Source organism: Zea mays, chromosome 10, assembly GCF_902167145.1.
Source record: "Zea mays cultivar B73 chromosome 10, Zm-B73-REFERENCE-NAM-5.0, whole genome shotgun sequence".
Lineage (NCBI taxonomy): Eukaryota > Viridiplantae > Streptophyta > Magnoliopsida > Poales > Poaceae > Zea > Zea mays.
This window is the reverse complement of record NC_050105.1, coordinates 10,742,802-10,770,379: the sequence shown is the minus strand read 5'-3', so window position 1 is coordinate 10,770,379 and position 27,578 is coordinate 10,742,802. Positions and strand designations below refer to the sequence as shown.

The 27,578-nt window shown below is 44.2% G+C and overlaps 1 protein-coding gene and 1 pseudogene across 2 annotated transcripts; both read left to right on the top strand.

Annotated features, from left to right (window-relative positions):
* Positions 1-13,837, top strand: part of LOC103642299 (uncharacterized) — a 150,714-nt pseudogene extending 136,877 nt beyond the window's left edge.
* Positions 13,838-14,823: 986 nt separating this feature from the next.
* LOC100191969 (uncharacterized) lies at positions 14,824-19,219 on the top strand. 2 transcript variants are annotated; one of them, XM_008663112.4, is made up of 6 exons: positions 14,824-15,230; positions 15,516-16,102; positions 16,833-17,117; positions 17,785-17,913; positions 17,999-18,096; positions 18,170-19,219. In XM_008663112.4, exons 2-6 carry the CDS (start codon positions 15,707-15,709, stop codon positions 18,981-18,983), a joined length of 1,722 nt encoding a protein of 573 aa, XP_008661334.1. In that variant the 5' UTR covers positions 14,824-15,230; positions 15,516-15,706; the 3' UTR covers positions 18,984-19,219. The 2 variants fall into 2 exon arrangements, with proteins under 2 accessions (XP_008661334.1, NP_001130865.1); NM_001137393.1 differs by lacking the exon at positions 14,824-15,230 and having other exon boundaries at positions 15,688-16,102; positions 18,170-19,041.
* The last annotated feature ends 8,359 nt before the right edge of the window (positions 19,220-27,578 follow it).

The following is a 27,578-nucleotide window of genomic DNA, read 5'->3' as shown; positions in this document are numbered from 1 at the left end:
AGTATCCAATTAAGTCAAAGGTAGACCCCTTTGGATACCAGATCCCGAAGCAAGGCGTAGCAACTAAATATCTAAGGATTCGCTTAACGGCCACAAGGTGACACTCCCTTGGGTCGGATTAAAATCTAGCACACATGCATACGCTAAGCATGATATCTGGTCTACTAGCACATAAATAAAGTAAAGACCCTATCATAGACCGGTATGCCTTTTGATCGACGGACTTACCTCCTTTGTTGAGGTCGACATGTCTGTCGGTTCCCATTGGAGTCTTTGCGGGCTTGGCGTCCTTCATCCCAAATCGCTTGAGCAAGTCTTGCGTGTACTTCGTTTGAGAGATGAAGGTGCCGTCCTTGAGTTGCTTCACTTGGAACCCAAGGAAGTAGTTCAACTCGCCCATCATCGACATCTCGAATTTCTGAGTCGTCACCCTGCTAAACTCTTCACATAACTTTTGGTTAGTAGAACCAAATATTATGTCATCGACATAAATTTGGCACACAAATAGATCACCATCACAAGTCTTAGTAAAAAGAGTTGGATCGGCTTTCCCAACCTTGAAAGCATTAGCAATTAAAAAGTCTCTAAGGCATTCATACCATGCTCTTAGGGCTTGCTTAAGTCCATAGAGCGCCTTAGAGAGCTTACACACGTGGTTGGGGTACCGTTCATCCTCAAAGCCAGGGGGTTGCTCCGTGTACACCTCCTCCTTGATTGGACCATTGAGGAAAGCGCTCTTCACGTCCATTTGGAACAACCTGAAAGAATGGTGAGCGACATAGGCTAACAAAATACGAATCGACTCTAGCCTAGCCACAGGAGCAAAAGTCTCATCAAAGTCCAAACGTACGACTTGGGCATAACCTTTTGCCACAAGTCGAGCCTTGTTCCTTGTTACCACCCCGTGCTCATCCTGTTTGTTGCGGAACACCCACTTGGTTCCACAACATTTTGCTTGGGACGTGGCACCAGTGTCCAAACTTCATTTCGCTTGAAGTTGTTGAGCTTTTTCTGCATGGCCAACACCCAGTCTGGATCGAGCAAGGCCTCTTCTACCCTGAAAGGCTCAATAGAAGAGACAAACGAGTAATGCTCACAAAAATTAGCTAATCTAGAGCGAGTGGTTACTCCCTTGCTAATGTCACCCAAAATCTGGTCGGCGGGATGATTCCTTTGAATCATCGCTCGAACTTGAGTTGGAGGGGCCTGTGGTACTTCTTCCTCCTCATCTTCGACATCCTGTGCTCCCGCTTGATCACACGCCTCTTCTTGTGGGACCTGTTCATCATCTTGAGTTGGGGGATGCACCATGGTTGAGGAAGAGGGTTGATCTTGCTCTTGGTGTTCCTGCGGTTGCACATCTCCAATCGCCATGGTGCGAATCGCGTCCGTTGGAACATCATCTTCATCTACATCATCAAGATCAACTTGCTCTCTCAGAGAGCCATTAGTTTCATCAAATACAACGTCGCTAGAGACTTCAACCAAACCCGATGATTTGTTGAAGACTCTATACGCCTTTGTATTTGAGTCATAACCTAACAAAAACCCTTCTATAGCTTTGGGAGCAAATTTTGAATTTCTACCTTTCTTCACCAGAATGTAGCATTTACTCCCAAAAACTCGAAAATACGAAACGTTGGGTTTGTTACCGGTTAGTAGCTCGTATGACGTCTTCTTGAGGAGGCGATGAAGGTAGACCCGGTTTATGGTGTGGCAAGCTATGTTCACACCTTCCGACCAAAACCGCTCGAGCGTCTTGAATTCTCCAAGCATCGTCCTCGCCATGTCTATAAGCGTCCTGTTCTTCCTCTCTACCACACCATTTTGCTATGGTGTGTAGGGAGCGGAGAACTCGTGCTTGATTCCTTCGTCCTCAAGGTACTCCTTCACTTGAAGGTTCTTGAACTCGGACCCGTTGTCGCTTCTAATCTTTTTCACCTTGAGGTCAAATTCGTTTTGAGCTCGCCTTAGAAAGCGCTTGAGGGTCCCTTGGGTTTCTGATTTATCCTACAAAAAGACTACCCAAGTGTAGCGGGAAAAATCATCAACAACAACAAGACCATACTTACTTCCCCCGATGCTAAGGTAGGCGACGGGTCCGAAGAGGTCCATATGCAGTAGCTCCAGAGGTCTTGATGTAGTCATCACATTCTTGTTGTGATGAGCGCTTCCCACCTGTTTACCTGCTTGACAAGCTGCACAAGGTCTATCTTTTTCGAAAGTTACATTTGTTAGACCTAACACATGTTCTCCCTTTAGAAGCTTGTGAAGGTTCTTCATCCCCATATGTGCTAGACGGTGATGCCACAGCCAGCCCATGCTAGTCTTAGGGATTAAGCATGCATCTAGATCGGCCTCCTCCTTCGAAAAATCAACTAAATAGAGTTTGTCGTCTAGTACACCCTTAAAAGCTAATGAACCATCACTCCTTCTAAAGACAGACACATCTACGTTTGTAAATAAGCAGTTGTAACCCATATTACATAATTGACTAATGGACAATAAGTTATATCCGAGCGATTCTACTAAAAACACATTAGAAATGGAATGCTCGAAAGAAATAGCTATTTTTCCCAGTCCTTTAACCTTGCCTTGATTCCCGTCACCGAATATGATTGAGTCTTGGGAATCTTTGTTCTTGACGTAGGAGGTGAACATCTTCTTCTCCCCCGTCATGTGGTTTGTGCATCCGCTGTCGATAATCCAGCTTGAGCCCTCGGATGCATAAACCTGCAAGGCAAATTAGGCTTGGGTTTTAGGTACCCAACTCTTGTTGGGTCCTACAAGGTTAGTAACAATGGTCTTAGGGACCCAAATGCAAGTTTTATCCCTTGCATTTTGCCCCCAATTTCCTAGCAACCACTTTCTTATTTTTACATGAAAGTACAAAATCAGTGTTGCAGTCATGAAAAGCAGTAGCAGATTTATTTTGCATTTTCTTAGGTACATGATGAACAACATGGTTCCTAGACATATTTCTACCATGCACAAAGGAATAACTTGAACCAAACATGGCATGTGAATCATAAGCATTAAAACTCCTATTATGATGAGCATTCCTAGAATATTTCCTATCATGATACAAGAAAGCATGATTTTTATGAACACTATTAGCCATAGGGGCCTTCCCTTTCTCCTTGGCGGAGATGGGAGCCTTATGACTTGTTAAGTTCTTAGCTTCCCTTCGAAATCCAAGCCCATCCTTAATAGAGGGGTGTCTACCACTAGTGTAGGCATCCCTTGCAAATTTTAGTTCATCAAAATCATTTTTGCTAGTCTTAAGTTGGGCATTAAGACTAGCTACTTCATCATTTAATTTAGAAATGGAAATTAAATGTTCATTGCAAGCATCAACATTAAAATCCTTACACCTATTGCAAATTACTACATGTTCCACATGAGAACTAGTCTTATTTGCTTCTACTAATTTAGCATTTAAATCATCATTAATGCTCTTTAAACTAGAAATAGTCTCATGACAAGCAGAAATTTCACATGAAAGCATTTCATTTCTTTTAACTTCTAAAGCAAGAGACTTTTGCACACTTACAAATTTATCATGTTCTTCATATAAAAGATCCTCTTGCTTTTCTAAAAGTCTATCCTTTTTGTTTAGAGCATCAATCAATTCATTGATCTTTTCTACTTTTGCTCTATCTAATCCTTTAAACAAGCTAGTGTAATCAATTTCATCATCACTAGAGTCCTCATCACTAGAAGTAGAGTACTTAGGAGTTTCTCTAGTGATTACCTTCTTTTCTTTTGCCATTAGGCACGTGTGGCGCTCGTTGGGGAAGAGCAACGATTTGTTGAAGGCCGAGGCGGCGAGTCCTTCGTCGTCGGAGTCGGACGACGAACAATCTGAGTCCCACTCTTTGCCGAGGTGTGCCTCGCCCTTCGCCTTCTTGTAGGCCTTCTTCTTTTCCCTCTTCCCGCCTTTCTCTTGTTCCTGGTCATTAGTGTTGTCGAGACAATTTGCTATAAAATGACCATACTTACCACACTTGAAGCAGGAGCGCTTCCCCTTTGTCTTGTTCTTGTTGGGATGCTCCTTGCGACCCTTTAGCGTCGTCTTGAAGCGCTTGATGATGAGGGTCATTTCTTCCTCGTTAAGCCCGGCCGCCTCAACTTGCGCCACCTTGCTAGGTAGCGTCTCCCTGCTACTTGTTGCTTTGAGAGCAACGGTTTGAGGCTCGTGGATTTACAGTGGGCCATTCAACGCCTCATCAACATATCTTGCCTCCTTGATCATCATTCGCCCGCTTACGAACTTTTCGAGTATTTCCTCGGGCGTCATCTTGGTGTACCTAGGATTTTCACGTATAGAGTTTACAAGATGAGGATCAAGGACAGTGAAGGACCTTAGCATAAGCCAGACGACGTCGTGGTCTGTCCATCTCGTGCTTCCATAGCTCCTTATTTTGTTGACCAGGGTCTTGAGCCTGTTGTATGTTTGGGTTGGCTCCTCCCCTCTGATCATTGCGAACCTCCCTAGTTCGCCCTCCACCAACTCCATCTTGGTGAGCATGGTGACATCATTCCCCTCATGCGAGATCTTGAGGGTGTCCCAAATCTGCTTGGCGTTATCCAAGCCACTCACCTTATGGTATTCTTCCCTGCACAAGGATGCTAAAAGAATAGTGATAGCTTGTGCATTTTTGTGAATTTGTTCATTAATAAACATGGGATTATCCGTACTATCAAATTGCATTCCATTCTCTACTATCTCTCATATACTTGGATGAAGAGAGAACAAGTGGCTACGCATTTTGTGACTCCAAAATCCGTAGTCCTCTCCATCAAAGTGTGGAGGTTTACCAAGAGGAATGGAAAGCAAATGTGCATTTGAATTATGCGGAATACGAGAGTAATCAAAAGAAAAGTTTGAGTTGACCATTTTCTTTTTCTCGTAGTCATCGTCGTCCTTTTGGGAAGAAGAAGACTCGTCGCTATCGTAGTAGACTCTCTTCTTGATGCGCCTCTTCTTCTTCCCGTCTTTCTTTTTGTGACTCGAGCCAGAGTCGGTGGGCTTATCGTCTCTTGGCTCGTTGAAGGTGGACTCCTTCTCCTTATCGTTGACCACCATCCCCTTTCCCTTAGGATCCATCTCTTCGGGCGGTTAGTCCCTTGCGTGAAGAGAATGGCTCTGATACCAATTGAGAGCACCTAGAGAGGGGTGAATAGGTGATCCTGTAAAAACTTAAAACTCGCAGCCACAAACTTGATTAAGTGTTAGAACAATAAAGCCAAGTGGCTAGAGAGGAGTTCTTGCTAAACACGATAACCACAAAGAAATCAACACAGAGAGGCATAGTGGTTTCTCCCGTGGTTCGGCCAAGTCCAACACTTGCCTACTCCACGTTGTGACGTCCCAACGGACGAGGGTTGCACTCAACCCCTCTCAAGTGATCCAATGATCAACTTGAATACCACGGTGTTTTTGCTTTCATTTACTGTCTCCTGTTCGCGATGAATCTCTACAACTTGGAGCCTCTCGCCCTTACAAATGATGATCACAAAGAAACACGGAAGTAAGGGAGGGAGAGCAACGCACACAAGACACAAAATTAGAGCACAAACATGCACATAAGTCACAACTTGAGCTCGCAACACAACTCGAAGAGTTCTCTACTCAAATGGAGCTCTAGTTGCTATCACAAAGAATCAAATGCGCGGAAATGGAGTCTTGGTGCTTAGAGTTGATCAAAGAATGCTTGGTGTGCTCCTCCATGCGCCTAGGGGTCCCTTTTATAGCCCCAAGGCAGCTAGGAGCCGTTGGAAGCAATCCAGGAAGGCAATTCTTGCCTTCTGTCGGGTGGCGCACCAGACAGGCACTGTTCATAGTCCGGTGCAGATTGCTTTCCTAATTTGGCGCAGCCGACCATTGAAGATTTGGAGCCGTTGGCGCACCGGACACTGTCCGGTGCACACCGGACAGTCCGGTGCCCCCATCCGACCGTTGGCTCGGCCACGCGTCACGCGCGGATTGCGCGGCCGACCGTTGGCGCGCCCGATCGTTGGCTCACCGGACAGTCCGGTGATTTTTAGCCGTACGCTGTTGACTTGGTTCCCGAGAGCGGCGACTTCGCCGCAGACGACTCACCGGACAGTCCGGTGCACCACCGGACAGTCCGGTGATTTATAGCCGTACACCGCCGTCGAGACCCGAGAGTAGGCTGTTCATCGGGACTGGTCCTGGCACACCGGACACTGTCCGGTGCACCACCGGACAGTCCGGTGCACCCAGACCGAGTAGCCTTTTGGCTGAACATAGCCAACTTATCTTCAAAGCGTTTTCTCCTGTTTCTAGCACTTAGACACAATACATTAGTCATCAAAACAATGTACTAAGTCTAGAAACATACCTTTAATCTTGATTTGCACTTCTTGAGTCTTTGGCACAAATATCACTCAAAGCATTTTTGTGTGGAGCACTTAATCACCAAAATCTTATAGAAATGGCCCAAGGGCACATTTCCCTTTCACATAGAACCATTCCTCCATCCAATTTCCTGGCCATCTTTTCATAAATGTTGGTACTAGGTAGCTTGAGTTGGGACGGGCAGTAAATCCGTAACAACCGAAGTTGTTGTGATATTGTTCCTTTCCTGTAGCCTTCGTCTCATACATAAGTTCATGCATGCTGCAGAAACATTTTGCGCTTGGCTCTATCCCTTGGCTCCTTACTATCCAAACAAAGACTCCCATCCTCAATATGGCTTTGGGGTCAGTTGATGAAGGAAAATTTAGAAGGTTTTCAACACTTCCACTACGAACCTGCTCAGTGGGAACCGAAGCCCAACTTTAAAAAAGCTTCGGAAGATCACAACTTCATTCTTCTCAGGCGCAGGAGTGGTATTGTTTTCGCCAGCCCTCACAATAGATATATCCCGAAAGTACCTTCCCCTCATGCTCTCAAGGTGACTTTGCTTGATGGTCAACTTTCCGAAATTGTATGGCTTGGCCTCCACGGCCGATCTTCGGAATCTTCACCCCCACTCTCTTCATCATAACGGTGACTATCACCAGTATCCTCAGACAGACCCTCTAATATTTCTTTTGTAATCTTCTCTGTATTTGATTTTGCCATTGATTCTAGGAACCTAGCTAAATAAGGATTCACAGCCTTCTTCTGTTCAAAGAGCTTCTCCTCCTCGGTTAGCTTCGTCTCAGCAACAACTTTCTTGTCTTGAGACATCTTCTCTTCGGAAATAACGAAAACGTGCTCTTCAAGATGAAGCTTAGAGAACTCGAAAAACTAAGCAAGCATTGGTGAGCAAGAGCTATAAAATTGAGCAAATAAAGCAAACGACGCAAGTAGTGTATCAAATGTGGTCAGGGAGAGTTCTTATTTATACGCTCGACGTGCCCCAAGTTGGAGGGTCCCATCTGTCATTGACTGTTGCTATTCTAGCAAAGGGAAGGTGTTTTTCGGACCTTCGGCTTAAGCCCTTCGTCCAGGTCGCAGTCTATATTCGTTATCTTAAACAAATTAATACCGCGAGGGGCTACTATTGGGGGCCTTCGTCCTCCGAAGGTCCTCAAAAACGTGGTTTAACAATGTTTTCCAAATATAAGATGTAAACAGGTACCTTCAGAAATAGATCAAAGTCGTACACGACGTAAGAAGCATGGTCAAGACGAAGGATGATGCTGCTCCGAAGCTACGGGCGGAATAGCTTCGGCTCAACAGCGGAAAAAGGAACCGACTTAAAGGGGAAAAGGCCATCCAATCCTCGATGAGTTGTCCATAATTCAGTAGTAAATGTGAAGGACATAAATATAATTTTACACAGGCTACGCCCTGTGCCTATAAATAGATGAACAGTACTCCCGTACTGTTCATGTTGACTTGCATTTGCTCGTGCGTCACGCTTGGACTTTTGTCTTCTGTCAAGCCGAAGGTATAAATGTAATTCAATATTGTTCACGTTCATTCATGATGATAAAATTAAGAGATATTAATGATGTCATATGATCATTTATGTTATTCCTCATGTCTCATATGCTTCTTCTTTCATTAATATATACTGTGATGATGAAGGTACGTCCTTCATGTCCTTCGTCTGAAGATCATTATATCCTAAGGGAGATAATGCTTCGAAGGACGAAGGGCATTAACCATTAACCTTTTTTGTGTTGCCTTGTTCTTAACTCATAGCATTTGAGAACAAGTCCCCAATAGAGATGCTACTGGTGTTCGACTGAATTGAATGAAATACATGACCCTACGTGCAAGGCTGGAGGCGAAGGGAGGAGATCACGGGAGCCCCGACGTCTGCAACCTTGACTAAGCGGAGCGCAGTGAGGATGCAGGCGCGTTCGATGGAAAGGATGTCGTGGACTAAGTTGACGACACTTGCTGCCACTAGGGTTTACAAAACCGTTTTAGGTAAAAACCGTTACCCACCGGTAACGGTTTACCACTGGTAAACCGGTGAAAACCAGTAAAAATCGAGCGGTTTGAACAACCTAAACCAAATTTGAATTTGTACTGGTTTACTGACGAAAAACCGACGGTGAACCGCGCTAAATTGCCGATTTTCCACGAAAATGAACTAGTTTTCGCTGTTTTTTTAAGAAAAATGGAAAAAATTTACATGATTTATTTGTAATTTGTTGAATCCATGTTGCACAATAAATATTAATTGATCCACACAACATATGTTCACCAAAATAACATACAACATACAAATACAACCATAAACTCCACTTCTCATGCAATAAACAACCAACAAACTTTGCAATACTCAAATACAAGTTCTTTTACAACTCTCCAATGGCACATAGGTCAACTTGTTTCACAATACTCATATATTCAGCTTGAGTCATAGTTATAGTACCTAGGCATGTTGGAAGGATCGTGATATGATTTATTTGTAATTTGCTCAATTCACGTTGTACAGTAAACAATAATTGGTCCACACAACATGTGTTCAACAAAATGTTATGCAACTACAAACTCTAGTTCTCATGAAACAAACAACCAGCGAACTTCGCAATACTTAAATACTAGTTCTTCTATAGTTCTTCAATGACACATAGGTTGACTTGTTTCATAATACTCATGTATTCAGCTCGAGTCATAGTGATAGTACTTAGGCATGTTGAAAGGATCGTGATATGGTCCCTCATCCCACTCCCTCTGCACCACTCCCCCTGCACCATATGATCCAGCATCACCTCCCCCATCACCGTGGTTGTCATTGTCTCCATAATGACCTGCACTAGGATTGGTTGTGCTATCATCACTCTTTTCATCCTCTTCTTCTTCGATTTGGTCGATGAATTTGACCCTTTTCCTTTCTTTTCTGATGGACCAAATCTTGTCTTCCGCTTGCCAAGGTGGGTGTCACCAACTATTTCATCGGACCATTCTTACACTCTCTCTGTGTCTCCTTGTTTATGTACAAGTGATGCAAACAACATGCTAGTAAGATGAGCGTCACTGTTAGGTAAGTGTTCCTCCAATGTTGAAGGTGCATTGGAACTAAACTAGCACTTAAAGCAGGCAAAAATAGCATCTAACAGTAAATCATCTTCAGATATAGCATATAACATCTTCACATATACCATATGATAGTAAACAAGACTAGTATGCAGTGGCAAAGCTAGAGCAAATATATGGGGGTGCACCTCCCTTGTGGGTGCATAAGGATGAGATGTGGGTGATGCATATATGGTGAAAATTTAACCATTATAACTAATTTTTTTGATTTGGAGGGGTGCATGTGCATCCACAAGCTAACATGTAGCTTCGCCCCTGCTAATATGCCTACACTAACCACTAAATGTCTAAACTAGAACTCAATCTTGGCATCAAATCCGGTTTCCCGGGAAAAAGGCGGTTTACTGATCCAAAATGACGGTTTACCAGTTCAAAAAATGGTTTACCTACGGTTTTTGTTTTTATGATTTTTTCTAATTTTTTTGAATTTGAAACGACTTTAAAAAACGATGGTTAACCGAAACTGCGCCCCTGCGTTTTCTGTAAACCGACTGGTTTACCGCCAAACCGATCGACTTTGTAAACCATGGTTGCCACTAGCGGATCCAGGAATAGACTGAAAGGAGGGCTAAATTTTTTTATACTAACCTAAGATAAAGCCTAATGATACTCCCTCCGTTCCAAAATAATAGTCGTTTTAGCTCTAGATTTTTATGTTTATATTTATATGGATTATTATGAACATAGACATATATATACAACACGTACATTAATTATTATATGAATCTAGTAAATAGATAAAACGGATTTTAATTTGGGGTGGAGGGGGTATAATTCTTTAAATCCATGAAAAGCAAGAGTATGCAAAAGGAAAAATATTGCTTTACACTAGTTAGTCTCAAGTGTTATCAGAATTATCTTTTCTTCTTGATGAGAAAACTATCCATCATGTCTCTATAAATATAAAAATTAATTTTACAAACAAATCTAATAAATAATTGATGAAATATAATTAATTAAAATTTGAAATAGTAACTTACAACTACTCCTGTGCGCGGCTGCTAGTGCCTGCTGTCTTTTGTCTCCTTGGATGCTAGTGTAGCATGTGCAGCGTGCTAGCTGCTGCGTGCTAGAGGTTAGGCCGCTGGCTGCTATGGGGGTATGACCCCTGGGTCTGGCTCGGTTTGGTCTCGGTCCGGCAGATACGGTTAGAAAAAAATTAGGTCAAGATTTTCAAGCCCATAGACTCGTTTTTCTATCCGAGTCTGGACCGTTGCGGGCCTAAATAGAAAAAATGGGCCTAAAAGCGGGTCGGTAAGTACGGTTTAGTAAAAAACGGGCTTGGCGATAAATGGGTTAGGCCAGACTAGCCCGCCAAGCTTAGTTTTGGGTCTGACCTGTTTATTCGTGTCGGGCTGGCTCGGATCCGTATAAAAACTGATCGGACCAGGCTCGTACATCTACAGACATGAGAGCTGGCGTCGCGAGAGGACTAGGTGCGAGGCTCGTACATCTACAGACATAAGAGCTAGCGTCGCGAGAGGACTAGGTGCGAGGCTCGTACATCTACAGACATGAGAGCTGGCGTCGTGAGAGGACTAGGTGCGAGGCTCGTACATCTACAGATATGAGAGTTGGCGCCGCGAGAGGACTAGGTGCGGAATTGTGGATGCCAAGACTGTGAGAGGATATCACCGCGACCGGGGCTACAGCCCGAGTAGCCCTTGCCCCTTGGTGCACTGCCGGCCAGAGAGACGCCGTCCATGTGTGGGAGGCCAATCGAGGAGCGAGTTAGGGAGAGAGGAAAATGAGAGAGAGAGAGTGGTAGTGTGGTTATTTTAGGAGACGAGGGGAAAAACTTAAAATGATGTTCGAGCTACTCTAACGGTGTGATTGGTTACTCGGTCGCCCGTGCCCAGGCCCATCGCATGCATTGACCGCGCCTGCGCACGTGTTTGGTTGGGTGCACGGCATCGGCTCAGCCTGTAAGCGCGGGTGCAAACCAAGCCTTTTTCGGCTCGTTCGCCTGCATGCGGAGAGAAGCGAGGCGCGCTCGTTTCAACCGGGACAGGCTCACGCGAGCCAGACGCCCGGTAAGAAATCCTAAAACACCTAATTCTATATCCTATTTTTGAGAAAAAAAGGGAAAAAAAAGTATCAACAGCTCCTTACTCCATCTCCCCATCCCCTCTCATGTGTAAATGATTATTCTCGTTGTCCTCCCAATCTCTCTTTTCTGGTGGCGCTTGGCGGCGAGTTCAACCGAAAAGAAATTCTATAACAGGTCCACATTGATGTATTCAAAAAGAGTTTTAAGAAAAATATTAGGACCTTTGAACTACTACCTTTTTATTGGATTTAACACTTTAAGATCCCAATTTCTATGTTTCGAGAGCTATATTTTTAGAACTTGTTAGAATTGCTCTTAGAGTACTATTTAGATAACTAATAATATTACTTATGAACACTATTATAGAAAAGATAAAAGAGGAGGAATCTAACAAAATAAGTACTGTAACAAGGAAAAAACTTTTGTAGGTAAGGATGAAAACCCTTCATCCACTTTCAAAAACATATTTTAATCTGAAATCAGGAATAATAAAGGGATCGTTGGTCGGGAAAACAAAACCGGGAGCAATAGGATGACGATAAACAATATATAATTGATCGGGTATCGGAAATTAAAATTAAGAATATCGATGCATCTAATCACTACAAACGTTTAACTCAATGTAACAAATACACCATGATATTATAATAATATGATATACTCCCATTATGCCAAAATAAATTTTGTTTTATCTTTTTAGTTGATTCATATAATAATTAATATATTTGTTTTATATATATGTCTAAATTTATCATAATCCATTTAAATATAAACATATAAATAAAAACTAAAACAACTAATATTTTAGGATCGGAAGGAATATTATTTATATGCCTTTAAGGTTTCAAAGTGCTTGACAATTTACCATTTCACGTCGACACCCTATAAGTGTAACAGAATGGAATAAAATAATTTAACTGAACTTAATTTGACTTAAGTAGCACAATGATGACTATAGAATGGGGCAATATTTCTTCTAGTTTTTAGCATTGAGTACGTAGTACAGAACAGACTAACGACATTGCGGTGTATGGTGGCCAGTGGGCGTTGGTGCCTGGCGTCGGTGGCTACGGTCTATGGAAACCGAGAAAATCCCAAATCCCTGGTCTGCGCTCGCATTACGTGCATAGAGATAGTCCATAGTTGGACTCCCGGTTTGTTGCCTTATACTATCTTCAGCGATTTTCTCTAAATTTCTTTATTTATATCATTTTTTGTCAATATCATTAGCAGTTTATTCTCTAATTTTTTATCTCCACAGCGGTTCTCCTTAAATACTTTCTTTATACTCAACTACAACCATAAAATATCATTTCTTATACCTACTTTTCATCTACTAACAATTACTCGTGGACACACTGCTACAGGAATGAATGATGCAAGAGAAAGTGAATAGTGAAACATTGCCTGTAGAGAGAGAAGGGGGCCGACACGTAGGGGACCCTACAGGGACAACGCTGCAGGCGTGGGGCGCCCCCTGTAGCCGCCATGCAAGGGGAGAGGGCTGATATGCAGTGACCGCTGCAGACAATCTTAGGCTACCTGCAACGACCTCGCTAGCGGCCCCCTCCTCTTCATATAGCGTGTAAAGGTTAGGCTGTGTCCAGCAAGGTCCGCTAAAGGACCCGGTACCTTAAATATAGCGGACTTCAGGCTCCTTTTTACCTCCAACAACATCTGGTAAACTCACGCTAAATTTTAGCGCTCGTCCGGGAGACGCCAAATGTGGAGCTTGCTGAGCGTCCGCTAAACGCCGACCGGTTCTCTCTCCCGCGCCTTGAAATGTCTACTTTCTCTCCGTGGCAGGCACCAGGCTCGCCACGGCCTTCTCCATCGCATTCTCTCCCTCCTCGTCTGGAAGCAGCCGGCGGCGGGCGGGGCCAAGGCATCACCGACGAAGGCCGTTGCGGCATCGGGGTGACGGCCGCCGGCAAGAGCGCGACGCTGGACGGGCCTCGGGAAGCTGCGCAGGTCTTCGTCGCTGAACATGGCGGCGTCGTTCACGCGGGTGTGCCTGTGCGGACCCATCTCCTGTGGCGTCGCGCCGGAGGTACAGCTATTCGCGCGCATCGACTGCGTCGGTGTCCGGGTGCGCGAGCCCGCTGCCGGCGGCCGAGCTGCAGGCCGCCGTTGGGCGGGGGAGGCCGGCCGCGGGCAAAGGAGGCGGCTGCGAGGGCGGCCGCCGCGTGTTCCGCGGCAAGTCGCTGACGGACGACGTGCTAATGCGGCGGTTTGTGGTTGAAGATGGAGGTGGTCCTCGGCGGCGCGACGAGTAATGTGATAATTAATTGGTTATTTGGCAAATAAGGTTAAGATTTGTAGCTTAGACTGTGGTCTCGTGATTGAATTTGAATACGACTATTTAACGTTGAATAAATAAGGTAGTTGTGTATTCTGTTAATACTGTAGCTATGGAGGATCAAATTTAGGGAATGTTATTGGAGACTAAGATGATATAGAGGATAAAAAAATTTAGGGTGTGCTGTAAAGGACAGAGAATATTCTTTTAAAGGACAAAATTTAGGGGACGTTGCTGGAGACAGCCTTAATGCTACTGTCTGCACTTGTCTGCACTGATTCACTCTACAGAAGTTACATGGCAAGGGGCGGCACAATACTTCACCAGATCTAGGGGAGCGCTATGCAGTCCTCTTATCTCGATTTCGGTGCTCGACACTATTTATTAGTTATATAAAAAATGGTATAGATGATAAAAATGTATGGGAAATAATATTTTATAGAGATAGTGGATATAAGGAGAATATTTAGGAGATGAAATGTTGATAATGTGACGCAAAAAATGACATAGGAAAAATTTAGGAAAACCACTGTGAATAGTATTAGATTGAATGCGGTTGGTGGGTTTGGATGCTCTAATAGACCTGATTTTTTATACAAATAAAACAGGAAAATACTAGTTGGATTTTCTTATATAAAGGGTAGTTTGCAAACTTAAATCTTTCTTAAGATTCCAAGGGAAAATTAAGTTAATTTTTCCCAGCCCCAAAAATCCGGGAGAGAATTTCAGTTTTCAAAATAGTTGAAAATAGCCCCAAATACGGAATTCAAAAATACGATTGGAAAAATGTTTCAGCCGTTTTCGTTCCCACCACTTTTTTTAGAAATTTTTTTGTTCCTGTATTTTTTTTGTATTCAGCAGTTCATTTATATGGTCAATTAAAATATTATTTTGTATAATAAACTATATTATTTATAAAACTGTTTTGTATTTAAAACTGTATTTAAATATAGAGTGTAACATCGGTCAATACCGGATTTTCCGATGCCGTTTCCATCCCAAGGTGTACGGCAGATTCCCCGCGCACCGCGCACGCCACGGCCGAACCCGACTGGCGACGCGTCGCCCGTTGTTCGGTGGAGTGAGCCGGGGCCCGTGCTTGCCGTCCCGTGAGGCCCCTGCCCCTGCCCGTGACCGCCCCGCACCCCCCACAGCCGGGGGTCGCCGGTTTCCGCGACTCCAAATCCGCGTGCGCCGCCCGCCCTCTAAATCTGCCTCGCCGGCAGCCGGGCGGGGGCCACCACGTCACACCCAGCCTCTCCTCTCCGCCCGCGGCCCGCCCGCTTCTTCTTCCTCGCCATCCCTTCTTCTAGCGCGGAGGCGCAGATCCATCGGGCTTCGGGGGCTCGGTTCCATCCCTCTGCCAGCTGGTAAGGCCGCCCTGGCTGGGACTTCTCTCTGGTTGTATTGCTGCTACTACAAGCACTCGGGGTACTCAGATCTGTTTTCCGATCCCGGTCGCTTCACCTCGTCGCGCTTCCTGTCGTCTGCTGCGTGTTGTCGCAGTAATGCCAGACTGTTCTCACCAAAATCGCTCGGATCTCATGCTTACTAAGTTGTCTGGTCGTTTGCGTCCCTGTGCTCAGGCAGCTCCTCAGCTGCAGAGGTTGTGACGGTCGGACAAGGTTGCTGAATGCACTTCCTTTCTGTGCCAGGGATTGGATTGGAGCATCTTCCCAGCACCACCCACGCGGAAGCCATGACCATTCAGTTGCTCCGCTGACGACTCCTCTGACGACAGCACGGCTGCGCTGACCTGCAGGCCTCTCGCCCACGCTGCCCTGACAGGGTAAAGTCAGGGGGTGGCGTGTGTGGGTGGGGGGGGGGGACAATCAGGTGAATAATCATGGACAGAAGAGCTGGGGCGATCCTAGTGTTCCTGCTCGTCGTCCTGGTCTGGGATGTGGCGGCGGTCGCCGAGACCGAGCCTGGCAGCGTGCGGCTAGTACAGGAGGCGCCACATAGGAAGGTGGTGGAGGATGGGGCCAAGGCGGGGAGGGTGCCGGTGTCGACCGTCGCGTGGTCCACGCTTGCCATGGCCGCGGCGACGGGGTTGGGAGCGGTGCCCTTCTTTTTCATGGAGCTCGAAGCGCAGTGGGCTGGCCTTTGCAATGGGCTGGCGGCCGGGGTGATGCTGGCCGCCAGCTTTGACCTTGTGCAGGAAGGGCAGGTGTATGGCAGTGGGAGCTGGGTTGTGTTCGGAATTCTGAGTGGAGGTATATTTATTTGGCTTTGTAAGAAGGTGCGTAACAATTCTTCTTCATTTTTCTTTGATACTATTACTGACCATTCATATCAAGGAGTTTCATCATCTTGCAAATATCAAGCCACATTTCAGTGGATTTATACCCGAAGGAACTATTCGTGAATGTCATACAAGTTTGTTCAATAGTAGGATTTTGTATGGGGACCAATGCTATAATCATCTGATACACTTCCCAGTGATAAACAAAATCAAGGTTGCTAAACACTAGCTATCTTAGACCTTGTGAAAGGCCTATTCCTATATGTCTAGATATGTTAGCAGTTGCTAAACAAAACATATCATTGACATTTAAAAGGGCGCTAATGTCAAAATATTTGTCAGCATAGTGGTGCTAGCAATCATATAAAACCCACTTATATGGTCTTTCACCCAAAGATTTTTGTAGTTGTCAGAGTTGATGACAGTCACAGTTTTAGCAACCGCAAAACTTAAATGGGCATATTTGAGCACACTGCTCACATAATGTATGTGCACACACACTTCCCTCATATGTATGCTTACAACTTTACAAGGTAGTGTGCAGGATGCCTAAATAAAACTTAAAGTACATATTTCACTTTACACTTACATTTTAAGTGCGTTCATCATCATATCAAATTTAGCTGGTACTTATGTTTTCAGATTAATTGGGATAACCTGTTCTTCATTATTTTTTTATATTTATTTATCTTTCATAACATAACTTATATTATTTCCCTGTCTGCAGTTTCTTGAGCAATATGGAGAAGTAAGCATGTTAGATATAAAAGGGGCAGATGCAAGTAAAGTTATTCTTGTTGTTGGAATAATGACTCTTCATTCTTTTGGAGAAGGCTCTGGTGTGGGTGTTTCCTTTGCTGGCTCAAAAGGGTTCTCTCAGGGTCTTCTAGTTACTATAGCTATAGCAGTGCACAACATACCAGAAGGCTTAGCAGTAAGCATGGTTCTCGCGTCTAGAGGGGTGTCCCCCCAAAAGGCAATGATGTGGAGTATCATTACATCTTTACCACAGGTGCAGTTCTTAACTTCATTTTCTGAGTTGAAATATGAAATAATCTCATCAGTTTATTGTCTTTATTCTTGAAACATTATGAAAAGCGTACCAACTTTTGAGTTATCTTGATCTATTTGCAACTATGAAGGGACAAAAATCAACCTTTGTTTTGTGGAATTTTAAATTAACTATGTTGTTTTCTTTCTCCCGGTGTCTGTGACTCTATTTATTCATGTTCATGTGCTTGTTTGTGCAAACGAGTGATTCAGTGTAGAGTGTGGATAGACAGGATAACTTGTAAAGTGGTGTAAGATTAAGGCTGTAACTTTGCTGTGTATTGATGAACGTTGTCCTGTGAGGCTTTTATTAATTTATCTATATATTCAAATTACCAAACTGAATCATAGTGGTAGTTAATTTAGTAGCACTAACTGTAATATGATTGCAAGGTGCAATGGGTGTTTTCTTCAGCCTTCACAGCCACCTTCTAAGCAGTTTCCTATCCTTCCTGGTTCCTGCTAGTTGTGCATAAGCATTATCATGTACTAAATCTGTGATCCTATCTGCAGTTCAGTAGAGTTATTTCTCAGGTTGTGAATACATAATCCATCTCCCCATATGCAACGGCAGTCTAATTCAGTTTCAGTAGCGACATTATTTACTTCGTTTTTGTTTGCAAACCCAGCCAATTGTTGCTGTTCCTGCATTCCTCTGTGCCGATGCATTCCAGAAGGTGCTTCCCTTTTGTACTGGTTTCGCAGCAGGGTGCATGATATGGATTGTTATAGCGGAGGTTCTTCCTGACGCTTTTAAGGTGAGTACCCGAACCATATTCTAAGAAAAATGTGCATACATTTGTTTGAGGAAGCAGTTGACATTTTCTCTGTAATAACATACAGGAAGCAACTCCATCTCAAGTAGCTTCTGCTGGAACACTCGCTGTTGCTTTCATGGAAACATTAAGTACGGTGCTTCTGGGATTTACAGATGGCAACAAGTAAGTTTGCTACTAACATTTTTATGGTCTAAAAAGAGAGAACTCCCGCTGATGATAAAGATGTATTGTGCAGTGTGGAAGACGCATCAGGCTTCTTAGTATCACTTGTGTTTGGACTCGGTCCACTTATCGGTGGAATTATACTCGTCACATTCTCTCTTGGGTTCAGCATGCCGCACCCTCTTCTCACCGGTGTCGCATCCGGCATAGCTTTCCGTCTCGCGGCATGGAGACCTGTGCAGCTCCTAATGACCTCAAAAATGGGTCTCTTCACCACCCTCTTCCTCCTCATCGGAGGTTCCCTGGCCTACCACGCCGCCACATCAAGCATCCTCCGGTTGTTCAATCGCAAAAGGTCTTCCGTGAACGTGATCGCGTCATCCTCCGGCCTCTCTCTCAGTGCCCTCACAGTGCAGTCCCTTCTTGCCTGTGGCGCCGTATTCCTTCACGCATATGCTGAAGGGCTTGCGCTCGGTGTCGCGGCTCGCAAGGCCTATGGCCTCGGCCGCTACATGGTTCTCCCAGCCTCCCTCCACGGTCTTCCACGTGGCGCTGCCGCGGCGAGCTGCGTGTATGGTGCCACAGATAGCTGGCGTGGAGCCCTTGCCGCTGCCGCTTTGACAGGGCTCGCAGCGCCGAGCGCCGCCATCAGTGCAATCCTTGCGAAGATCGACTATGATGGGCTTGACTACTGGATGGTCATAGCGTGCGGGGCTCTGATCCCCAGCTTTGGCCGCGTCTTCAGGCGCTCACTGCGGTTGGACGTGCGGAAGAGCGTCGTTGGCCTGCTGGTAGGTGTTGCCTTCGCCTCCGTGTGCTTGATGTCGACTAGATTCATCTGTCTGCACACTCCTTACTGTAACTCGGCTCCAGAAGCCGTCACATAACTTTGTTGCTGCCCCGTGCTGTTGTAAAACACATGTAATACTAGTGTAATGGCGATACAAAAGGAGGATGTGGAAGGGTTACGTTGCGTCGAAGAGATCTCTTACGGCGATACAACAAAGGGAAATGGATGTTGAACAGAATTTGCCTTTTTCTTGCTGTCACTTGTGTAAAATTATTCCCAAACATTGCCTGAACGATAGCCCATTCAGCCGTTAACCTCAGTCCCATTTGATCATTTTCTCCTTTGAAAAAGGCTCGTTTTTTTCCCAGCTCCTGTCGCCAGACCGAACATATTTTGCACCTATATTTCTCCAGAAATTTTATTGAACCAACGACAATCGTCAGCTTCCTTGTCGTATATACATGATGAACCAGTTTCTCTACAAGATTGGCAGGAACTGATTGCCTGCTGCATCGACAAACCATGCAAAGCTACGTTTCTGATAAACAATGCGAGTTACATACTAAACATCTTAGGCCTAATTTAGTGGATAGGGATCATAAGAGGATTCATGAGGAATCCCCTTGAATAATAATGGGATTTCTCGTACATAGATCTCATCGTGATCCATGTCTATCAATAGTGGCGGAGGACGAAATAATAATTAGGTATGGCTGAAGAAGGATAAAAAGGAAAAAATGATGCTACACATAGAACTCGAACTTGCAACCTATTGATTGCAAACAGTATACACTTACTACTACACCAAACATGATTTTTATGTATGGCTCCAGCCATAGTAGGTCATAATGAGTGTTCCGCCACTGTCTATCAAATTAGTCCGAAGACTACTTTAGGAAGGAGAGGAGTGAATTGAGGGGGTCTAAAATACCCTTCCCATTTAATTTTAAATAGAATGAGAAATTTTAGCCACCTCAATCATTTCCAATTTCTTTCCCAAACTTCCAATTTCTTTTCCAAACTGGCCCTAACAACTTGTTTACGAGAATTTCACAAAATAAAGGTGATCAAGTATTTGGTGATTAATTTGACACCTGTGTTGGTATCGAAGTGACTCGTTTTAGCCAAAATATAATTAGTTTTTAGACTAAATATACTTCCATTAATTAACCTATAATATTCATTCAAATGTAGACAGAATGAAAAAGAAGTCTAAAAGAAACTATATTTCGAGACGGAGGGAGTAGTAACAAAGGCACCTGTTAGAAAATAAACATAAAACAAGTTGTTTGCTTAGCTTTAATCTGAAACGTTTTCTATTGTTTCTACTATGTTTTATCTATATGGATTACAGTGAGAAGCTAGTACATGTTATATGTGTACCAAGTTTGAACATACGAGTGAATTTATGTTAACTTCTTTTTATAACATCTTGCCATCTCAAACTGTTAACTTCTTGAAATCAAATCCTACATCTTAATTCTATCGAGTCAAAATGACAAGACGTCTGTTCAAAGCTTTCCAAAGAAATGAATTGCTAGACTTCCGTCGATTTGTATTTGTCTAAACATCTTGCCTGCTGCATCGACAAACCATGCAAAGCTACGTTCCTGATAAACAATGCGAGTATCATACTAAACATCTTAGGCCTGATTTGGTACATAGAGATCACAAGAGGATTCATGAGGAATCCTATTGAATAACAAGGGGATCCCTCGCACATAGATCCCCTCGTGATCCATATCTATCAAATCAGTCCAAAGACTAATTTAGGAAGGAGAGGAGTGAATTGAGGGACCTAAAATACCCTTCCTATTTAATTTTAAATACAATGAGAAATTTTAGCCACCTCAATTATTTCCAATTTCTTTCCCAAACTTCCAATTTCTTTCCCAAACTGGCCCTAAGAACTTGTTTACGAGAATTTCACAAAATAAAGGTGATCAAGTATTTGGTGATTAATTTGACACCTGTGTTGGTATCGAAGTGACTCGTTTTAGCCAAAATATAATTCGTTTTAGACTAAATATACTTTCATTAATTAACCTATAAATATAGTTTATATTTATATCTACATTCATTATTATTCATTCAAATGTAGATAGAATAACAAAAGAAGGCTAGAAAAAAACTATATTTCGAGACGGAGGGAGTAGTAACAAGGGCACCTGTTAGGAAATAAACATAAAACAAGTTGTTTGCTTAGCTTTAATCTGAAACGGTTTCTACTGCTTCTACAGTGTTTTGCTTCTATGGATTGCAGCGAGAAATTAGTATATGTCATATGTGTACCAAGTTTGAACATGCGAATGAATTTATGTTAACTTCTTTTTATGACATCTTGCCATCTCAAGCTGTTAAGCTCTTGAAATCAAATCCTACATCTTAATTCTATCGAGTCAAAATGACAAGACGTATGTTCAAAGCTTTCCAAAGAAATGAATTGCTAGACTTCCGTCGATTGGTCTCTGTCTAAAGTTTGTCTGAGACTTCAGCAGAAACTTCTGCTATTATACTGTAGCAACCTCAAGATTTCAGGTAATATGGTTCCTTAAAACCGTGACTTCATCTAGGACTAGTTTGAAAACACCGTTTTTTCAAGGGATTTCAATTTTTCCAAGAGAAAATAAACTAATTTTCATTTGAAAAATGGAAATCCTTAGAAAAATTAGGTTCCCAAACTAGCTAGAGTGGCATAAATTACAAGAGAAAAACTCATCAATTGACCCCCATTCAGCCCATGTTTGGTTCTAGCCAAACCGAAAAGGATTAAGAGGGATTAAATTCATTTCTATTTCATTTTTACTAGGAATAAATTTAATCCTCTCTAATCATCTTCAATCCACCTCAGTCCCTCAGGGTCATTAGACGTTAGTCAAAGATCTTCGTCTCAGTTCCTTAAACAACTGCAGCAGGGCTGAAAGGAAACGGTAGACAGTGGATAGTTCACGGCATAGTAAGGTTACAAGTTATTTTTAAATCTAATTGGAATTGGGATACTATAGTATTGGATTTAAGAAACTGATGTATGTACTATGTAATATCTCTTTCAATCAGTTTTTCCCCCTTCTCTTGAATCACTATAGCAGATGTGGCTGCCGGTTGCAGTAGCGAAGAAAGGGAACGTCACATTCAATTCAATTCACTTCCAGATATAAACCCATGATACTCAAAACATGGCGAGATGTTAAATTTAGGGACATTTACATTTCACCCACTAGTCTGGACGCTCTGCTCAAATCTACCCCCGCCCAAATTCTCTACTCAGTTTTCCTCTCCCACCTCCACACTATGCTCAGAAATCACCTCACAGCGGCATTTTCTCCCGTCAAGGCTCTTCTATGTGGACCTAAGTCCTTACAAGTGGGACCCGTCCTCACTTCACTCCCCTGCTTCTCCCCCAAATCGAAATCGCATGCTCCCAGGCTCCACCGCGCGGCTCCCCTCCACCGCGCCATCCGTCGAGCAGTCGAGCGGCTGCCGTCCACCGAACCTCCACCGCGCCTCCCTCGAGCGGCGAGCGCTCCTCTGGGCCGCCGCGGGTCTCGGACGCCGTGGGCCGCACAGGCAGGCGGATCTCGGCCGCCGCGGTGCGCTCCGACGGGCGGCTTCTACGTGGGCGAGCTCGACGCGGAGTGGGCGTGGCCGGTAGCTCGACGCGGGCGGGCGCGTCGCGGCCGGATCTCCGACGAGCACGCTCCCAGGCTCCACCGCGCCTTCCCTCCACTGCTCCACCGCGCGGCTCCCCACCACCGCGCCATCCATCGAGCAGTCGAGCGGCTGTCGTCCACCGAACCTCCACCGCGCCTCCCTCGAGCGGCGAGCGCTCCTCTCCGGCGAGCGCTCCTCTCGGCCGCCGTGGGTCTCGGACGCCGCGGGCCGCACAGGCAGGCGGATCTCGGCCGCCGCGGGCCGCACGGCAGGCGGATCTCGGCCGCCGCGGGCCGCACAGCAGGCGGATCTTGGCCTCCGCGGGCCGCATGATAGGCGGATCTCGGCCGTCGCGGTGCTGTCACACCCGGATTGAAATGACAATCCGGGTGCATCTCATATGTGCGCCAAGGAAGAACCACACACATAATAACATAGTGCATAGAGATAAATATCATAAATATACTTATTACATAGCGGAAGACTTACAAAAATAAATGATAAAGTAAAGCGAACTAAATATTATTCACTGGCGCCACAAAGCTGACTAGGAGACGCCACCTAGATCAAGTCGAATGCCTCAGTGTTAGGCAGCTCCTCTTCGACCACCTGTTCTTCTCCTGTGGGGGTGTGAGACAGCAAGAGTGAGCTCACATACGTTCATAGCTCAACAAGTCATGGGGAATAATGTGGCATGAACTCACCAAAGGTGGGAGTTCATGAAGTGTAAAGCTGAGCAATGAAATAGAGGCTGAAGCTGAGCATTGCTTTTATAAGTTGGTCAAAATTTTATTAGCAATTATTAGGTGTAAGTAAATACCAAACCTTAATAATAATAAAGAAAAGTAATAGTAAAATACTCCCAAATGCGATGCAAATGTCAAATTAAATTTAAGTTCCATAAATTAATCATGTGAGGGTCCGAGCCGCTCATGATCGTGAGCACGGCTAGTATACCAGTTTTACACTCTGTAGAGGTTGCACATCTTTACCCACAAGTCATGTTACCCATCTGCCAAGAGACGACCAATCCCATACACCTCTACCGAGGAGGCGAGGCAGGGTAACACTACGAGGCCTTTACAAAGTTCCACTAGCTTCAGAAATCCCGCTACATTTTATAGGAAGCTTCAGTGTAGGAATCTCTCGCCTGACCGCCATCGCAGCAAAATCAACCCAAGGACCTCCCAACACTGACCACTCCCCTACTGCCCTTGCCCCTTTCGGGTAAGGAGGACCTCCACTAGCTTTCCTAGTTAATTAGCCAAGGGCGTCCCTTTAAACCCTTGTGGTAGCACTGTTTTTCCGGGTGGTCGCTCCATGTTCCCATTAATTTAATGATCTTAACATGAACAGTAGTAATAAAAAGATAATAAAAGAGTAATCATGAATATTGTATCTCCATATCTAATCCACATAAAGCAATAGCAGGTACTACCCAAAAATATTTTAGTGGTGAACAAGGTATAAAGATAACCAAAACTGGGGTAACCTATTAGATCCCATCAAAATTAACCTATGCAGATCATTATAATTAATAAGAACATGGCTGGGAAAGAGTAAGTGATCAAGGGCACAACTTGCCTTCAATGAGCTCCTGCTCAGCTACTTCTACTTGTTGAACCTCAGAATCCACAGTGGCTTGCTCGTCTACTCGCATCAACACAATACATACATAGTATAGCATAAATTAATATCACACCAAACATGTAAATAAAATACACAATAATAATCTAGACATTAAAATAAGATCATAGGAACTGGAATCATTAAATTTGGAGTTATGGATTTTAAGTTATGAATTTCTAAAGGTTTAATGTGCTTGAAATGGAATTACCTAAGAAATATATTTTCTTTCTATGTTCATGTCAAAACAGAGACACCAGATGATAGACATTAATATTACAAAATTTTAGAAACTGGAATGGACCAATTTGGATTAAAAATGAATTTTCTATGCATTTTACAAGTTTCTAGAATTGTTTTTGTATTAAAAACTAAATTCTATAATCATTTCACTATTTTTAATCTTCTCTAGACTGGGCCTCATTTTCTGAAAAACTCAGGGGCACCTAGGTAAAAACCCCGAGACACAGAGAACAGTACAGGGTGGACTGCGGGTTGAATTGCTAATAACCTAGGGTCTCTTTAGATATTATGCCTAGCGAAGGGGTATCCTGTGTTTTTAGCTGCACGATCCTGCGCGGATGGCTCAGATTGGATCCGCAACCCAGCGAACCGGTACTCTCTCGTGGCTCTCGGATCCAAGACCTACGGTCACGATTTGACGAGGTATGCTTTAAATCAAGACCGTCTGATCCAAAAACAAGCGCCAGGATCTAACCTATCCAAGCGCTATTCCTCATCTAATCTAAGCCGCCCAATTCCCATCTGACGACACGAGGACATCCCCCAACACCGCACAGCCGACCGGTGGTGCGACAGAACTCGCCATCACGGCGGAGCTCGACGGCGAGCTCCCCAATCTCGGTACAAATGTGGCCCTACACATCGTGGAATGGGTGCTATCCCAAATCAAGGGTTTGGCGGAGACAGGGGAGAGGTTATTACCGTGAGTTGTGTCGCGACGGTTGCTGACCTCGAGCGATGGCGGAAAACGATAGTACGGCGAGCAATTGCCGGTGATCTTGGTGGCTCGCTACTCTTGTGAAGGCTTCGGGCACCCTTCCTACAACGCGGCGAAGCTTATTGGCTCGCCAGCAAGGCCTCAACGGCGGCGATGGCGTGCTTCAGCGGTAGTGGCACCCTCTCTCTCCTCTCAGTTCTCTCCCTTGACGCCGGTGGCAGTGGCCAAGAAGTCCCCGGGATTAGGGGGGCTAAGAGTCAGGGAGCTGCGCAGGGATTTATACCCCGGGCAGAACCCGGTTATCCAGCCACGAACTGGTCAGGCGCCCGCGGATTCCGCGCGCGCGCATAGAAGAAATCGCGTTTTCGGCTGAGGAAGAAGGGCGAGCTGCTCAAGCGGGCCCACGCGCCAGAGATAGCATGCGGCGAGCACGCGCAGTGGTGAGAACGTAGGCGAGACCCACACGTTGGTCAGCAGACGCAGCGCAGAGAAAAAGGGGTAAACGGCCGGCTGACAGCGCGGCCCCACTTGTCGGTGGAAGGGAGTTTTAGGCCCAGGCGCGGTTTCCTTTTTTTCTTTTCTTTTTTTGTTTCCCTTTTCTCTCCTTTTCAAATTCAAACTCATTTCAATCCTAGTTTAAATTTAAACTTGTGACAACTTTTATCCTCAAATTATTTTGTGCTACAAACAGTACTAATTTGAAGATATTTTTATATATGTATTATTTTTATCTTTATACCTTCATATATTTTTTTCTAACTTATATAATTTCTTTTATATTCTAAATTTCTCTTTGGGACTTTATTATTTTCTTGTCACATTAATTATTTTATTTTGTCACAAGGTGCACACAAAAGAAAATCCGAGCATGATGCATATTTTAGTGGCATATATTTTTATTAATTATTTGTGTTTAAAGATGGTGTTCACATGATGACAAATAGGTGCAATTCACATAAATAGATAAAGTAAGGCACTTCTCTCCTTTTATATGATCTCTTACAATTTAGGTGTTACAAATCCTACCCCCTTAAAAATAATCTCGTCCTCGAGATTTAAGAAGATCTAGGGAATAGGTGGGGAAAATCTATGTGAAGCTCTTCTTCTCTCTCCCAAGTAGCTTCATCTTCACCGTGGTGGCTCCATTGCACTTTGCACATCTTTATAACCTTATTCCTCGTGACACGAGTCAGTGTATCAAGAATCTTGATGGGGTACTCAGCATAAGTCAGGTCATCTTGAACACTAAGGTCCTCCATTGGTAACTGCTCTTCAGGTACCCTGAGACATTTCTTCAGCTGAGATACATGAAAGACATCATGAACATCCGCAAGATGATCCGGTAACTCCAACTGATATGCCACCTCTCCCATTCGCTTTAAGATTAAGAAGGGTCCAATGAAGCGAGAGGACAACTTTCCTTTGACTTTAAATCTTCTCATACCCTGGAGTGGTGACACCTTCAAGTAGACATAATCTCCCTCCTTAAACTCAAGCAGTCTTCTCCGGGTGTCAGCATAGCTTTTCTACCTTGACTGTGCAGTTCTCAAATTCTCCCTTATTTGCTGAACTTGCTCCTCAGCCTCTTGTATAATTTCAGGTCCAAATAATTGTCTTTCACCAGTTTGATCCCAATACAGTGGAGTCTTGCACTTTCTACCATACAAAGCCTCAAATGGTGACATCTTCAAGCTGGCCTGGTAGCTATTATTATAAGAGAACTCCACATAAGGCAAACTCTTATCCCAACTTCCACCATGTTTAAGAGCACAAGCTCTTAACATATCTTCTAGCACTTGGTTAGTCCTCTCAGTCTGCCCATCAGTCTGGGGATGGTAAGACGAACTAAAATTCAATCTTGTATCCAAGGACTCGTGCAACTTCTTCCAATACCGAGAGGTAAACTGTGATCCCCGGTCTGACACAATCTTCTTTGGCACACCATGTAAGCATACAATCCGTGCCATGTACAACTCTGCTAACTTGGCTCCTGAATATGTGGTCTTCACTGGAATAAAGTGGGCTACTTTAGTTAGCCTATCCACAATCACCCATATAGAATCATATCCAGCAGATGTGCGGGGCAATCCAACAATGAAGTCCATGACAATCTCTTTCCATTTTCACTCAGGTATCTTCAGTGGATGCAGTAGTCCAGCTGGCCTCTGGTGTTCAACCTTAACTCTTTGTCACACATCGCACATAGCCACATGTGCAGCCACATCTCTCTTCAATCCATACCACCAATACTTTTGCTTCAAATCCTGATACATCTTAGTACTCCTAGGATGGATAGAATAAACTGAGTCATGTGCCTCCTTCAATATGGTTTCCCGAAGACTATCAATATCGGGAACACAGATCCGATTCTTGAACCATACTGTGCCTTGCTCATCTTCTGTGAATTCTGGGCCTCTACCCTCTGTTATCAGATCCTTGATCTCCTGGATTTTA

What these genes read in the sequence shown, in the direction of transcription:
- LOC100191969 (XM_008663112.4), top strand. Translation starts at nt 15,707, where the DNA reads ATGGACAGAAGAGCTGGGGCGATCCTAGTGTTCCTGCTCGTCGTCCTG. An exon ending in TTATTTGGCTTTGTAAGAAG is followed by an intron (nt 16,103 to 16,832) that starts GTGCGTAACAAT and finishes CCCTGTCTGCAG; the next exon opens with TTTCTTGAGCAATATGGAGA. An exon ending in GGATTTACAGATGGCAACAA is followed by an intron (nt 18,097 to 18,169) that starts GTAAGTTTGCTA and finishes TGTATTGTGCAG; the next exon opens with TGTGGAAGACGCATCAGGCT.